Below are 15628 nucleotides of genomic sequence, written 5' to 3'. Positions count from 1 at the left end.
CAGATAAAGCACACAGAAATACATAAAATCAACGAGTCATCCGAGTACGCGACTGCGGTTCTCAGAATCGAAACACATAAAATCGGGAGATAGATTGTCTGCGGCTACTAGACATTGACTACCCTAGGCAGCTCGACTATTCACAGTTAGACTTGTCATCATTTGCGACTTCTAGAGGTAGTGTTTCTGCCTCGATTCTTGGGCATTCCACACGCGTTCCCTAGGTCATACTTGTGAGTTCAGGTCGTTGGAGTCCGTCGAGGCCTTGGTGAGATAAATAAAGTCCAGAACAAACTGCCAAGGTTAGGGTTTCACCCCTTGGCTTAGCAATCTCTTCCTTGTTTTAAGAAAATTTAAGGAGATTGAGCAGACAATTTCGTCGAGAGTTCACGGTTTTCACACCTAGTCTTGATGAAAATTCTCCTCATTCATTTTGGAAAACAATGCGATAAGCATGAATAAATAGATGAAATCAGCATTAGTCAGGCAATTTGGTCAGGAGTTTGCGGCTTTCACACCTATTCCCAACCAATCGCTTAGCTTTAATTGGAAATTCGGGTGTAGTGATAGTGAAGAATTGCAGAATAAGGCACATAAACTTGGTCTGATGGTTCCTAACTATAGTCTAGGTCTCTAAGACAGCGACCCGGACTAGGTCGTGTCTAACCTAACTCCCTATAGTTATGGCTCTGATACCAATCTGTCACACCCCAACCGATGGCGGAATCATCAGGGCGCGGCACTGAGTGAAACAGATTGTTCAGAAGTTTCCATAACAACTATTTATATAATTCAGTTAAAGATACGTCCCATACCGTATCCCGAATAAACAAACCTGTCATTACAGATAATCATCCAAACAAGAAATTCCGTTCCGATAACTCATATTCAAATATTATTACAGCAATTGTTTATCTGCTTCTAGACCCCTATTCTGTTGACTTTCTGGTTGTAACGCCAGAGGACAAGATCTACAGACAACTATGCCCCGACGCTTGTTCTCGGCAGACAACTATTTGTTGGGGGCTTCTAGAAACTTATTCTAGCCTCGTTTTCCTAGCAAATAAGCATCCTAGTTACCTGTCACATACGTTAAAGTAAAGTCAATACATAAAATGTAAAGGTGAGCATACAAGTTTGATAATAGCATATAGAGTTTGAATAGTTTACGCATAACCAGCATGTGCACAGCGGAAAACGAAGCATGTTAATTATCGACATGGACCTATCGATACCAATGACTGCGGGTTGACCGTCCGATACGGTTCGCAATACAAGATTACCACCGTAATCCATGCAAGTAATTGTCCTTAACAACCCCCGTGTGAACGGGTGCTGAGTCCAAACTATTGTACTACGTCGTTAAGGCAGGTAGACAGCATTCCACGTGTAAACACAATCAACAAGCATTCATTAAGTCACGTATTACATGCATATTGGTTAGCGTTCAATAGTTTGAGTAGTGTGATCATTTGTGTTTTGATATAAGCAACGTATGTAACACCCAAAAGTGCTAAGAGCAAAAAGGGATCGAGTATACTCACAGTGATTGATTATGGATTGAAGGGAGCGTTGAGAGTAAGGTTAGCCTGAATAGTTCGATAGCACAACAATGAGTAACGTTGAAATGCAAACAAATGTGGATGGATCGAATAGGCTGGTCGATCGAACGGCAGGTCCGATCGAACGGGTTGTTCGGTCGGCTGGTATGTCCGATTGGACAGTCCTGTTCGTTCGGCCGGTAGGCTCGATCGGCTGGGCCATTCGAGTGGATTGTTTCTTCCTCTGGTGTGTTTGTGTTTGAGGATTTGAACTTTTGAAGTTTTCGTTGTAGTATATGAGAACACTAAAATGTCCTTACCTTTCAGTTCGATCGCCGGCTTAACCGATCGGCTGGGAACTTTAGAAGTGGTTCTCAACAGAATGTCGCTCGATCGAACAGACTGTTCGATCGGCTGGCATTTCCTACTACGAACGAGTTGTGAAAACGATTAAGTGTTGAAGCATAGTATCTCATGATCCGAAGAGTAATGTTTACCAATCGAGTAGCGTATTCGATTGAACATCACTTCATCAATAGTATACTTCATAAAAATTGAAAGGTGTGGAACCATGTGCTAGCCGATCGGCTGGCCCGGTCGATCGGCTGGCATGTCCGATCGGCTGGGCTATTCGAACAGTCTAGCCGTTCGGCCAGCATTTCTGACCTGGTCGGCCTTTCGTCTAACACTTGGTTGTTTGATCACTTGTTGTCATTTCGAGGTAGTTTGATAACGAGTTGAACTATGATATCCTCCGTTCCTACTCGTTTCTTCGACTCAGACAGGAATCACCCAAGTCCGGCCGGTGAACGGTTCGGAACGTCAGTTTAGAGTTTAACCCATCGTCGGTGAACCTAGTATATAGAATCCGAATCTTGAACCTCTTAACTGTTAGAATGATTAGTTAGCTGGTTCAAGCTCCGTTTCTACCGGTTTTAAGGTTTTGAGTGTAAAAGGTTGAAGAAAGTTGGAAATTATTCATAAAATGTTAAGATTTGTAAGAATCTTAGTTTGTTTATGTGAAAATCGGTCAGATCTAAGCTATTCATGGTTGAATGAGGCCAAAGTTTGGTGTTCTTCAAGCACACCATGATGACATCACCCAAGAACACTTAGATCTTGGTGATTTCACGGTTAGAAATCGAGTTTTGAAAAATAGAAAGGTGTAGAATCATGCAATGATCAAAATCGTACAAGAATTGGAGAAAAAAACTTACCGGAGTTGAGAGAAATCTGAGGAAAAGTGAAGAAGAAGGCTGGTTCGGTCAGAGCTTTCCAAAAATGGAAAGTGTGACAATGACAGCCCTATTTATAGGCTCCAAAAGAGGAAAGTGGCAGCCGATCGGCCAGGAGCTCCGATCGAATGGGCTGCTCCATCGGCTAGGAAGATGCTAGCCGATCGGCTGGCCTGTTCGATCAGGATGCCTCCTGTTCGATCCGCGACCCACCTTGAGTATTTCGCGACGATTTTCGATGTTTCGATTTCGATGGACGATGATACGAATACGATAGAGTTCCTAGTCAAATTGCTTTCAGTCCCAATCACTATATCTACATACAAGCATCTACATTTCACGTTTCGATGTCGGTTTCGATTGAGTTCGATTGCTTTTCGAGTTTCGATTCGATTTTCAATTGATTCGCTTGAATACCACACCAAACATATAAATAAACACGCACAAGTAACACGTAAGGCACACACACGTAATACAATACCAGGGTTCACATAATTCGAGTCTCGAGTTTGATTGATGAATCGATTAGCTTGATTATTGATTGATTAACTTTATCGCATTGTTACTTCCTACTATTCACAGTCATAAATCGGTCGCATTGATTAAACATTCGATCATTTCATTTAGACAACACTTACTCCACATAATACAAAAAGTAAAGAGAAGCATTAACAGTCAAAGAAGTCAAAGTTGACTTGGACTTTGACTTTGACTTTGACATTCGAAAACACGGGGTGTTACACTTATACTATTATGGACATACTTTAAACAAGGAAACAAAAGGTACTTTATTTAGACTATGGGGTGTGGAGGGGCTTGGGTTGGGGGCATTGCTCGACACGTGGCAGGTGTGGGCTCCACCAGTCCACACCCACAAAAGTGGGGTGTGGAAGGGGCGTGGCAGGCCGCCATTGTGGAAGGGGCTAGCCAAACGGTCATCAACACCCAGCCAACCATAGCCAGACTCGTCACCCCAGGCCAACACCCCACGCCAAGCGGGCAACATTGGCCAAAATGCCAACCCGGGGTGGAGCACCCGACGTTAAAGGTCCAAAACACCCACACCCAGCGGTTAAGATCACACATGTACCAACCGGTAATTATGTCCTGCCAAAAAATTCTTACGACTGAATGAAGACGTAAAGTAAAAGTTAGTACATCTGAAAAACTTCATGTAGCTAACCTTTGTTAGAATCCATTAAATAGTTATAATTCATAGACCAAAAAAAATAAGAAGACGTGGATTCAACAAACCTTAGCAATTCCTCATGATAATCAAAAATCAAAATTTATTGATTTGGCCTATGAGATCCTAGTAATAGAAAACTTTTTATTCCCCTTAGCATATTTAGTTGATTTACTGGGAACTGAGGAACCTTTAGTGATTAGATAACCAACCCTTATACTACATACGACTGTCCCAACGGTTTTTTCGGGTTGGATCCACGGTTCCTGCGGGTCTGAACCGTGAAACGCTCACCCTAAGCATGTCAGTTGTTAAAAAGTTTACATATAGTTTGTAAAACACTTTACCATATAAGGGTTTTCAGAAAAACAGGGAATTAAAAATTATTTACTCGGATCTCCTTAACATCGGCATGGCAACGGGCCAATAAACGTCTACATCACTGCTAGACGTTCCAAGTTTTCATGAGTAACAGCCACAGATAAAAAACATAATTCAGAAAAAGCTCAAAACACAATTAGCAAAATTATCGTACAATAGAGTTCAAACTTACTATGCATAGTTCAACCTGACAGCCACATGGTGTACTACCGAAAACCATCACCTCAGTTGCACTTGATTTTGCAACTTGATTTTGGTACCCTTCTGTAAAAAGAACCATTAGTTATCATAGCCTAGCCTGAAATTCAGATATTTGAATAAAGCCATTAGTTATCATAGCCCTTGTATGACTTTTATAGTTTTATGGTTGTTCATACCACTACCATTAGTTATCATAGCCTACCCTGCATATAAGACAAAAAAATGAAAAATTGGAAAATTTATGTATGATAAACTCATCAATAATAACTATCTAGAATCATTGAATCTCTAGTGACACTCAAACTCTTGCGTCCATAACATGTAAAACAGAATACTCTAGAGAAGGCAGCTAAACATTTCCAGTAACAACAAACAAAAGTTTATATGAGCAAAAGATGTGTCATATAATCAATCAGATTTCAAGAAAACATGTAAGGAAATTGATGTAACCATAAATCGATGTTTACTGCTTCAAAGTTGTTCAACAATGCTCGAATATGATGACTGATTGTTTAAGGCGTAGGTATGTATAATATAGGAGGAATCTTCAACTGAAAACCCCACTACCCAGGTTTGTAGGATGCTATAGTAGGCTCATTTCTTGCTCATGTTGTTTCTCTGCAATATATCTCACTATTTTCATGTGTCTGAGTAAGGAAAAAAACCAAAACAAAGACATAACAAAGAGAATATTAAAAGAAAGTAAAACCCCGAGTGTCGAATACATGTCAAATGGATCAGTCACCCACGTGCAAACCAACTGTGCCAGCAATAAACCTGTAGCTGAACCCTTTGGAGCTTGTTAACCTATAGCTGAACCCTTTGGAGCTTGTTAACCTGTAGCTGAACCCTTTGGAGCTTGTTAAGCAAAAAAAAAGTAGCTTGGTCAGTTGATCCTCTTAAATACCACAAATCATAATGACAACAACTACAATAAATACACATACACACACACACACATAGTTTACCTTCCAAACCAATTCGGCCCCTAACTGAAATTCAATCACCAAACACAGCTCCAAAAACCATTCTTGTTCTACTTCTCTTCTTGGTTCAACAGAAGTAAACGAAGTCCATAGGTCCCTGCATTCATCACCAAAACTACATTTACCTTTTAAACTTCAGTAGACAACCTTTTTAGCATAAAACTCCAGATATAATGGAAACAGTTCACTTACATTTTTGACCAAAAATCAATATGCTTAAGTACTTGTTTATTCAAATAATTCCCATAAATAATGAGTTCTTACTGGTGTGTTTGGATCAATTTACCTACTTCTGAATGCAACATCCCACATGGTTAAGCGTGTTAAAAATAAAACACACCCACCTAGTATTTCAGTAAGATTTTCAAAACCCAATAACTAACAACTTAAAAGTTATAAATTACATGAACGTAAATTCTTGATTACCTAACAGTTATGATGAAGAAAGTATCGAAACGATGATGGTAACCAACGAAATCAAAGCGCACATGGTTGAGCGTGTTAAAGTGGATGGTCTCCTTGCAAAATTGAGAGAAAGAGGGGAACATTAGTGTTTGAATCTAATTTGAAAAGAAAACCAGATCAGCGAGCAAGAGAGGGAGAAATTCACCTATGTTCTGCCACTTGCTCAGCCAATCGAATAAACTAATTTTATGTTAACGAAATTTATGCGGAAGAAGATGATAATGACTGGTAAAACAACACACATACATGGATAATAGTAAGATTATGCCTAATCCACTGTATATGCAATCAAATCGTACCTTAATGTCGCTAATTTCTTGATAAGTTGGCTCTAGATCTTGCTCTTCCTCACTGTTTTTGATGATTAATTCTCTTTTAGCAGCAACATGGTTATGGTCTAACTTGCTTTTGCAGGGAACTTTTGATATCATTCAAGAGGTCAATTGGGCAAACACTGGACTGACATTGAGGAGGAGACAGACGCGTGTATCGTCTTCAATCGAAAAAATTAGTCCTTGTACAACTGTAATCAAATAAAATATTAGCAAGCACCATACAACCATAACAAACAAACTGTTGAAACATGTACCAAAATCACCTCAAATTCTCTCACAGACATTTCATCGAGCATGTGGAATGCACATATTAAATTGAATCCAGTAATAAGGCCTTTTAATCAGGTTATCCTCAAAATACATGTTTTACCAATAATCAGCGTTCAAAGCATTATTCTTATTTCCTGGTACAAAATTATAGTTTTTTTCTAGACAATAATCAGTGTAAAATGCAAAACTGATTTGTAGTATAAAATAATTTACCTTTTGAATACACAGATGCAGAGATGAGATGAGATGAAGAAGAATCACCAATGGTTAATGCTCCCCATTATATGTTAACAAGAACAACTCGATAAGGAAGAAAGTGTTTGGCTTTACAATGAGAATTGTATGTTTTCTTTGGCTAGGATGCGACTCCATAGATTGAATGCTTCTTCAACTCTGCTTCAATTGCTGGTGGTTAGGTGCAATTATTTTGGATGTAGGACTGCATTATATAAGAATACTGCTCAACTGACCACTACCCAGGTTTGTAGGACGCTTAATTTGTGGAGATAATGGGTAGGAAAAGGTGGAGGTAACCACCAGATAAGAAAACTGCTAATAACCGCTAACAATATATTGGCATTTTTGAGTGTCGAACAATATATTAATATTATATATAGGAGGAATGTTCAACCGAAAACCCCACTACCCAGGTTTATAGGATGCTAAAATTGTGGAGATCATGGGCAAGAGTGTGGAGATCATGGCAGCAAAAGGTGGAGCAATCAAAACTGTTGAGAACTTCCCTCAACCGTCACAAGAGCGGTTATTAATTTAGTGAGTTTAAGTGTCTGAGATTTAATCTCAGCCAAATCCAACGGTGGAGGTTAATTTAAAAAACGGTTAGACTTAATGAGTTTCATAGATATATATAATTGTAAACATGAAACCACCAAATTGAACAACACTCAAAACTATATATTTCATAACATTGCTACAATAAACTATTTTGTAGAGCGTTTATAATTTATAACAAGAAATCAAGAAAATCCATAGACAGTAATTTTAGGATCATCTTATTCATACAACCGAGACCTCTTATTTCAACACATTTTTTTACTCTATCTCTATATACATCTATCCATGACATACCACACCTTCATATGTCAGGGTTTTCACGTGTTAGATAGTTTTTTCATGTATTTAAGTAACAGTAGTAACTGTACTTGCATGATACATCATTTATTAATTATTATTCTTGATACAAAAAAGCACATGCCTTCCAATTTTTCTGTCTATATGTATGACAACAATAAGTTTTTCAGATTATATGAACAAACTAGTTATAAATAACTTCACTCTTGACGATTACTACTATCTTTTTCTTGCTTTTGTCTTTATTTTTTATGATCAAGTAGACAAGTCCTATTATTTCATATTAGTGTTTAAACAACATCAAAACACAAAACTATTGTTTTGATAAAAATGTCTTTAATCAACGATCGTCTTAATTCACTCTGATCGCCTTTGTCCTGTTTAGCAGCCGATTTGACTTCGTATAAACATCAGTTTACTAATAACGTATGTAACTTTTGGATGAATTTAGTTCAAACGTATCAGTTTTCACATAACAGTTAGTGCGTATAAATACCAAGATAAACTTAAAGATGATACATAACAAATAGAGGGATTACACAACAACACGAGTATGACCAAAACCTTCTAACCAAGCCGACAACAGCAAATAGTAAAATACATTTTTTTAAATGATTGTGATAATAAGAAAACGAAATTATAATTAATTTTAGTTGTGGCTTAAAATTAAAATCTTTACGTTCACTCATCATTAATGTTGTCAATATGACCAAAAGGTGATAAGTTACTTTTTTGACTCATAATTCATAAAAGTTATGGGTTTATTAATTACAAACCCATTAACCCAATAAGAACACCACTTTTTAATCCATCATTATCTGTTACTTACTAATACTTTTTTTTTTTTTTTGATTGGCCAACGAATCCTCCAAATGGGTTACTGGCGAAATTCACCACATCGGAATACACCCGTCTCCGAACTGGGGAAAACCCTCACCTAGGGCAGAAGCCCGTGAACACTCGCCCAAAGGCACGACAGTGCGGTGAGGTAAAACCCATTCAGTTCAAGGATCGAACTAGCGATCGCCGCCTACTCGCCTAGTCTCCCATCATCACCAGGTGCCGCTGAAAACTAATGGGGAGAAGCAGGAATTGAACTTGAGTCTCATAGAAACACAAGTCTCTCCCTTACCACTCCACCACAAGCTCATTGGCAGTTACTTACTAATACTATTCATTGGGTTAGTGTTAGTGGTGTTGCCAATGAGGTGGTGGTGGAGTGGTAAGGGAGAGAGTCTTGGTGTTCTAAGGGACCCAAGTTCGATTCCTGCACTCCCCATTTTCCTCGGCACCTGGTGATGATAGGAGACTAGGCGAATAGGTGGAGATCGCTAGTTCGATCCTTGAACTGAGCGGATTTTACCTCACCGCACTATCTTGCTTTCGGGCGAGTGTTCGCGGGCTTCGGCCCTAGGTAAGGGTTTTCCCCGGTTCGGAGGCGAGTGTATCCCGATGTGATGAATTTCGCCAATAGTTCATTTGAAGGATTTATTAACCGTTAAAAAAAAAAGTACTTAGAGGTGTTGATTATGCGGTATATTTGTTTATAAATGTTATTTGATTTAAAGTTAAGGATTGGGACTCCATTACCTTAAAACCAATTTTAGATTTACCACAAAAACCAACCATCAAATACTCAAACTACACTTCTAACTGCTCTATATTTTTAATAAGTTCATGTTTCTAACAACTTCAAAATATTACTTATTGTAAACTTTATGTTTTTTGAGAATACTAATATTCTCAGTTTTGCTACATGAAAATGATTATGAGACTGGTTTTGGATAATCGCGTGGGTATCATTGGCGTAGCTTAGTGGGGGCGGGAGGGGGCGGCCGACCCCCCAAACTTTTCGCTCAGTAGTGGAGAGTATGTAGTTTTTGTATAGAAATTTTTTGGTATATACGTTTTTTACCCCCTGGTTTTATAGAAATTTTTGGGTATAGACGTTTTCGACTCTCGGTCGGAAATCTCAAGCTTCACCACCACTGATGGATATCACCTAATACTCTACTAGTTCCAAAGCATTGAAAAAATTATACTAGTTCCAAACCATTAAAAATATTATACTCGTCCCAAATGTTTTGGATTACGAGTTTTCAGACGGTAGTTTTTCTGTGGTCCTAAATGGATTATCGTTTATGACCATTCATTCTTCTCATGTAGTCGAAAACATCCTTACTTTTCATTTTTCAAGATGACCGTTTTAAGAATCATTTATGCAATTTGGATGATTGGATCAGACTTTGAATATTCCCTAAGCTTGATGGGCTGGGTTGCTGCAGAACAATATAGGCCAAAACTATTAATGGGCCGTGAGGTCTAACATCTAAACTAGAATTGGGCTTTAGCAATGGATATGGGTGGCATTTTACTTGTCATTTTTTCAAACTCCACACACAGTCCACACTCATAAAATTTCATGTTAAAAATGACATAAAATACGAAACCTATTTACGCATATGTTTCATATTGAATTGTATTATATTGGCTACGAATTTTTATATCTATTAAGAAAACCGGTTTCAATAATACTGATGAATTTATATTAAATTTATGGCATACGCATATATTCATATAGCACAAGTCCTTTCTACAGCATGTCAATCTAGTACTTGGGTTCGATGAGGACGACATATGCATTTAATCAGACGTGTGAATTTAAAGTTGACTAAGAGTCAACAAGCCTGAGCAACCGATCTCGACATGTACTAAAATTAACCTTTATACATCTAATCTCATTTAGAACTTTTATCTACTCGAAAACTATAAATAGATGACAATGACATGAGGTTTAAGCACATGTCTCAAGCTTTATGCTGACCATGGTATCGCTTTCATTTTGTCAACTTTACCACAATCATTATAGATATTTTCATGACAGAATATTAGGTACTTATTTTAAAGAGAAATTTATATGAGAACTTGAGAAGCTAAATGAATTATGTTTTAACTTTTTTTGTAGAGCGGAATAAACATAATATAACCTTTGGATCTTAATTATTTGTTGAAATATGTTTTACTAGTTCGTGTTATAATCTTTTTAAAAGTTATTTAATTATGTTATATAAAGTACCATTTGGTGATTTGTGATGTATTATTCCAGCTTTATTTATTCAATTATTTGACTATCACGTATATTCGCGTGCCCACGCACAGTGGCAAACCAGTTACATGGTGGGCCATGATCTATCTTTAATTTCCAAACAAATGCGATAAATTATATTATTTCAGATAGGATTAGATAAATTATATTATTTCAGATTTAATTAGAGACTATCTTTGTTGCAATTAGAGACTATGATTGGATTATGTTTTTTTTTTTTTCTATTTATTGTCATTATATACTATTGAAAATAGATGGTTTAATAAACAATAAATCAAAATGGTATCTCACTATTGTATAGTTTCATTTAAAGCATTTGATTATCTGAATAGTTGCAATTCGTGAAACGTAAGTTAATCAATTTGCCTGGAAATTCTTATGTTGATCAAGATTTAACAACCAAAGAACATACATTACCCTGAAGATTCTATAATCAAAGAATAACCATCATTGACGGTTTAATCTTGTTGTGTTGTTGAGGTTTGTAACAAACTCTAATAAATGAACCGTTTTCGTAGGAAATGTGCCATTACCCGATACTGGTTTGGTGCCTTTCTTACACAAAACCATGATTCACGATTTTAAAAACTTTTTATAACAAGTTAACTAAAGCTAGTTTTATAAACCAACATGACAAAGCATGTTATATTTGTTATACATACTCATGAGTGAGTAATTAAAAAACTTTAAAAGCTACAATTTTGTAAGACTCTAAAGTTACTTTTTACCAATCCTATGTCTAGATATTATATTTTAATATTAGGGTAGCATAAAAAATACTTTAATAATAAAATAGTATGACAAATAGTAACATCAAAGTTATCTTAAATTTAAGAGCTAACTTCGTTTTTGTTTTATGTGGTTTGGTCATATTAACGATTTTGCTTCAATCGTTTAAAAATGACTTTTTTGCTCCCAATGGTTACTATTTTTTTCCATTTACCTCCTTAACATTTACTCCAATAAAAATGTTCTTAACTATAAGGGTATTATAGGAATTTTATATATAACAAATTAGTTATTCTTTGTAGTATTTTAACTTTTATATCAGAAAAACCTAATATTCTCTATCTATCATCTCAACCCTCTTCCCCCTCTCTCTCCAACACCACTTGAACACTATCACTAAGGCCGGAGGGTGTGGGGGTGCCACCCCTGTCAGCTCGCACTCTATAGCGCCCCGGGGCGCTATCCACCCACACCCTGGAATTTAATTGGGGGCGCCATAGATGGCTCGCCAAGATGGTAACGGTCTCCAAACGCGTTGAACGAGGTGAATTGGTCAAACATGACCGTTGTCAAACGGTCGATTATTAAAAAAAAAAAAAAAACCTTTTTTTATTCTATTATATATATAAACTTATCCTAAACTAAATAACTCACCAATCACAACTAAAACACACACCAATCACAACTAAAAAATGTCTTCTTCGAGCTCCTCCTCCGACGGTGTTCTTGACGATATGGTTCTCGCAATTACGCATGAGGCGATTAATTATTTTCGCGAAGAAGCTGAATCCTCTACATCGTGACCAGACAAGACAACCGCCTCTTGAACGGAATCGGTTAGGTGCTCATGAACGTCTAGTGCAAGATTATTTTTGTGAAACTCCTTTGTACGATGATGGTAAGTTTAAGCGTAGGTTTCGTATGAGCCGACGACTATTCGTTAAAATTGCTAATGATCTTGCTGGCGAATTCCCTTTTTTCAGTCAAAGAGTAAGTGCAAGTCACAAAGTTGGTTTCTCTGGACTACAAAAGTGCATAGCAGCAATTAGGCAACTAGCGTACGACACAGCGAGTGATGCGTGGGATGAATATTTAAGGATGTCGTCAAGAATGTGTCGTGAGTCTCTTGAAAATTTTTGTGAAGGTAATTTTTATTAACACTATTATTTATTATTTTTATTTACATCGTTATTATTTTTTAATTAACACTAGTATATTAGGTGTTATCTCTCTGTACGGGAGACGATATTTGAGGATGCCAACCACAGCCGACGTTCCACTACTATACGAGGCCCATCAACGCATACACGGGTTTCCTGGAATGCTGGGTAGTCTTGATTGCACGCACTGGGAATGGGCGGCATGTCCAACCGCTTGGAAAGGGCAACATCATCGTGGTGACCACGATGGTCCTACCCTACTATCACAAGCGGTCGCTTCTCAAGATTTATGGATTTGGCATGCGTACTTTGGCATGGCTGGTGCGAACAATGACGTTGCAGTTTTATTGTCCTCGAATCTATTCGACGATGTCATAGACGGGGTTGCACCAGATACTTCATTCTATGCAAATGACGTGCAGTATAAGTATGGCTACTATCTCACAGACGGTATTTTTCCCGAGTGGGTGACGTTGGTAAAAACTCTTTCGTGTCCCTATGACAAAAAAAGATTGTATTTCAAGAAAAAAACAAGAGTCAGCAAGAAAAGATATCGAGTGGGCTTTCGGTGTGTTAAAAAAAGATGATCTATCATGGCCCAAGGATACTTGAAAAAAGTAAAATGAGAAACGTCATGTATACGTGTATCATTTTGCATAACATGATATTGGAAGACTCGGGTAGAGCGTTTTGTGGAGAAAGCTATGATGAAAGTAACCAACCGACGAACCCAATACTAACATACGCTGAGAAAAAAGATATCCGAGCGAAGATACGGGCTAGGCACACATACCATAACCTTCGAGCCGATCTGACCGAGCACCTATGGCTTTATCGTGAACAAGGAGGAGTTGACGAAGATGACGAGTTATAAATTATTAGTTATAAATTTTCTAGTTATATTTTTTAAAGACTTTGTAATGTTTTTATTTTTTTTAATGAAATTATGTTTTTTTTTATTTTCTAGTTATTAAAATTGCCATTTAGTTTAAAAAAAAATAAATATTTAAATAAATAAATAATTTGGTAATCATGACGTGGGCTCCATCCACACCCTACAAATTAAAGGGGGGCATGATAAAGCCCCCGGGCTGACATGGCACTGACGTGGATCCTACGTGGCCTGATAAAGCCCATAGGGGGCTCCAACCACACCCTCTAGCCTAACCACCAACAAACACCATGTGCTGGCCACCACCATCTCCAAAATCAAAGCCCTAATACACTCATCATCCCCTTTCTTTCGGCCTACACATCTCGCCGGCCTCCGCCGCCTCTCCGCTAGAGCCGTCACGTCTTAACCGTCGGGGGTGGTTCAGATCTATTTCAGATGAAGACGATTTAAAGAGTGGAGGAGTGGTTTGACGTTGGGGTTGTCGCCACCACCACCACCGTCAAAGGTGGTTTCCGATCTGGTCACCAAAAATTTTCAGATCTAGCCATTGGTTTGGTGGCTAGAATTTACTCAGATCCAATTTCCTGTCCTCTGATCTAGCCGCCAGAAATTTTCAGATTAGTATTTACTTAGATCCAATTTCATGTGCTCAAGTGTTGGTTGGGTTTCGCTGAGCTCCGATTTGGTGGCTAGAATTTGCTCAGATTTATAACTAAGTTAAGAGTCGGGAGCAAACTGGCAATAAAATAGAAACATCAGGGAGAAGAAAACTAACGATTGTGGCAAAACCATTAAAATGATAAAATCACAGGGAGCAAAACGGAAGTTAACTCTAAATTTAATATAAAACTATTTGTTATATACAAACAAAACAATAAGTTAGTTTCTAGTCCATTAAACTAGTAGAAAAAACAATCAAATACAAATACGGTTATCGTATAAAACATAAAAAGAACGGTGAAATTGTTGGTGCATACATCTGTCGACTTCGTCTTGTATCAAGTCTAGTACTAGATATGTTAAATCAGGGCACGAAGTACGAGTAATAGGATTTAATGCTAATTCCGCTTGAAAGCATGTAATTTCTCTTGAAAGAGATATGTGCAATTTCAAGCGAAATCAACATTAGTGATTTCGCTTGAAATGATCACAGCCACTTTCAAGCGAAATCAGAACTCTATAAATAGCAGTTCAAGAGAGATCAGTTGTAACAGTTTATGATTTGGATACCGAGGTGCTGCCGGTTTGTCCTGTGATTGTATTTGCTGTTATATCAATCAGAAAGTAGTTTAAAGTGATATTCAAGCTGTTTCGAAGTCTATTTCTCTGTTTCCGCCTTTGAAATAGATTAAAACTCCTCTGCTCGACTCATTCGGGTCACGACACGATCCTACAAGTGGTATCAGAGCTCAGGAGGAGGAGTTCTTACCGATTCAGCTGGAAATTTTCTGTTTTCTACACCTTATTTACAAAATTAACTAGTTTTCACGGTTAAAATCGGATAATTTTTTCATATATTGTGTAAAACTGTGTTTTAACAAACCCTTGAGAGTTTCAGAACAAAATTCGGATTAAAAATGACTAAAATGGACCAAAGTTCTGATTCCGCTTGAACGAACATCTTTGATTCCGCTCGAGATTGAGATTTCGCTTGGCTGATTCCGCTTGAAATAGTCTTATTTCGCTTCAGTGAGCTATTTCCCTTGAAAAGTTTCAATCGAAATCAGTTATTCCGCTCCAAACCGTTATTCCGCTTGAAAGTTTGAAACGAAATCAGTGATTTCGCTTCAAACGTAATTCCGCTTGAAATTCAAACGAAATCAAGTGATTCCGTTTGAACTTCTTATTCCGCTTGAAACCTTAATTTCGCTTGAAGTTGTTATTTCAGGTTATTTTCGCTTGAAGAGTGATTTCGCTTGAAAAGTGTTGTTTTTGAAAAACGTGTTACTGAATCATGAGTGAAGAATTTTATAACGCGTGTGCCACATACCCGACTACTCCGGCTTCCATTGCTCAAAACATGAATTTGGAAAATGAGACTGGAAC

General features: G+C 37.6%; 2 protein-coding genes across 6 annotated transcripts; one reads left to right on the top strand and one right to left on the bottom strand.

Annotated features, from left to right (window-relative positions):
* Positions 1–4820: 4820 nt before the first annotated feature.
* On the bottom strand, positions 4821–7314 carry LOC110896796. 5 transcript variants are annotated; one of them, XR_004875211.1, is made up of 6 exons: positions 6814–7314; positions 6295–6518; positions 5957–6048; positions 5513–5627; positions 5254–5402; positions 4822–5162 (listed from the first exon to the last, which is right to left on the bottom strand). XR_004875211.1 is itself a non-coding variant. In XM_035981095.1 (5 exons), exons 2-5 carry the CDS (start codon positions 6424–6426, stop codon positions 5352–5354), a joined length of 390 nt encoding a protein of 129 aa, XP_035836988.1. In that variant the 5' UTR covers positions 6427–6518; positions 6594–7314; the 3' UTR covers positions 4821–5351. The 5 variants fall into 5 exon arrangements, 2 of the variants coding, with proteins under 2 accessions (XP_035836988.1, XP_021999604.1); XR_004875210.1 differs by having other exon boundaries at positions 5270–5402; XR_004875212.1 differs by having other exon boundaries at positions 4821–5402; positions 5957–6220.
* A 4966-nt stretch (positions 7315–12280) lies between these two features.
* On the top strand, positions 12281–13561 carry LOC110893030. The gene is made up of 3 exons (XM_022140152.1): positions 12281–12671; positions 12748–13137; positions 13362–13561. Exons 1-3 carry the CDS (start codon positions 12281–12283, stop codon positions 13559–13561), a joined length of 981 nt encoding a protein of 326 aa, XP_021995844.1.
* Positions 13562–15628: the final 2067 nt, after the last annotated feature.

The sequence above is a fragment of the Helianthus annuus genome, chromosome 12, assembly GCF_002127325.2.
Source record: "Helianthus annuus cultivar XRQ/B chromosome 12, HanXRQr2.0-SUNRISE, whole genome shotgun sequence".
Taxonomy (NCBI): Eukaryota; Viridiplantae; Streptophyta; class Magnoliopsida; order Asterales; family Asteraceae; genus Helianthus; species Helianthus annuus.
The sequence above is the reverse complement of the archived record's forward strand: the minus strand, read 5'-3'. Positions and strand labels throughout refer to the sequence as shown.

Coding starts and splice junctions, on each gene's coding strand:
- LOC110896796 (XM_035981095.1), bottom strand. CDS start 6,426: ATGATATCAAAAGTTCCCTGCAAAAGCAAGTTAGACCATAACCATGTT. Junction 6,049..6,294: donor AAGAAATTAGCGACATTAAG/GTACGATTTGAT, acceptor CAATTTTGCAAG/GAGACCATCCACTTTAACAC. Junction 5,628..5,956: donor TTCTTCATCATAACTGTTAG/GTAATCAAGAAT, acceptor TGATGAATGCAG/GGACCTATGGACTTCGTTTA.
- LOC110893030 (XM_022140152.1), top strand. CDS start 12,281: ATGAGGCGATTAATTATTTTCGCGAAGAAGCTGAATCCTCTACATCGT. Junction 12,672..12,747: donor TCTTGAAAATTTTTGTGAAG/GTAATTTTTATT, acceptor CTAGTATATTAG/GTGTTATCTCTCTGTACGGG. Junction 13,138..13,361: donor TGGCTACTATCTCACAGACG/GTATTTTTCCCG, acceptor TGATATTGGAAG/ACTCGGGTAGAGCGTTTTGT.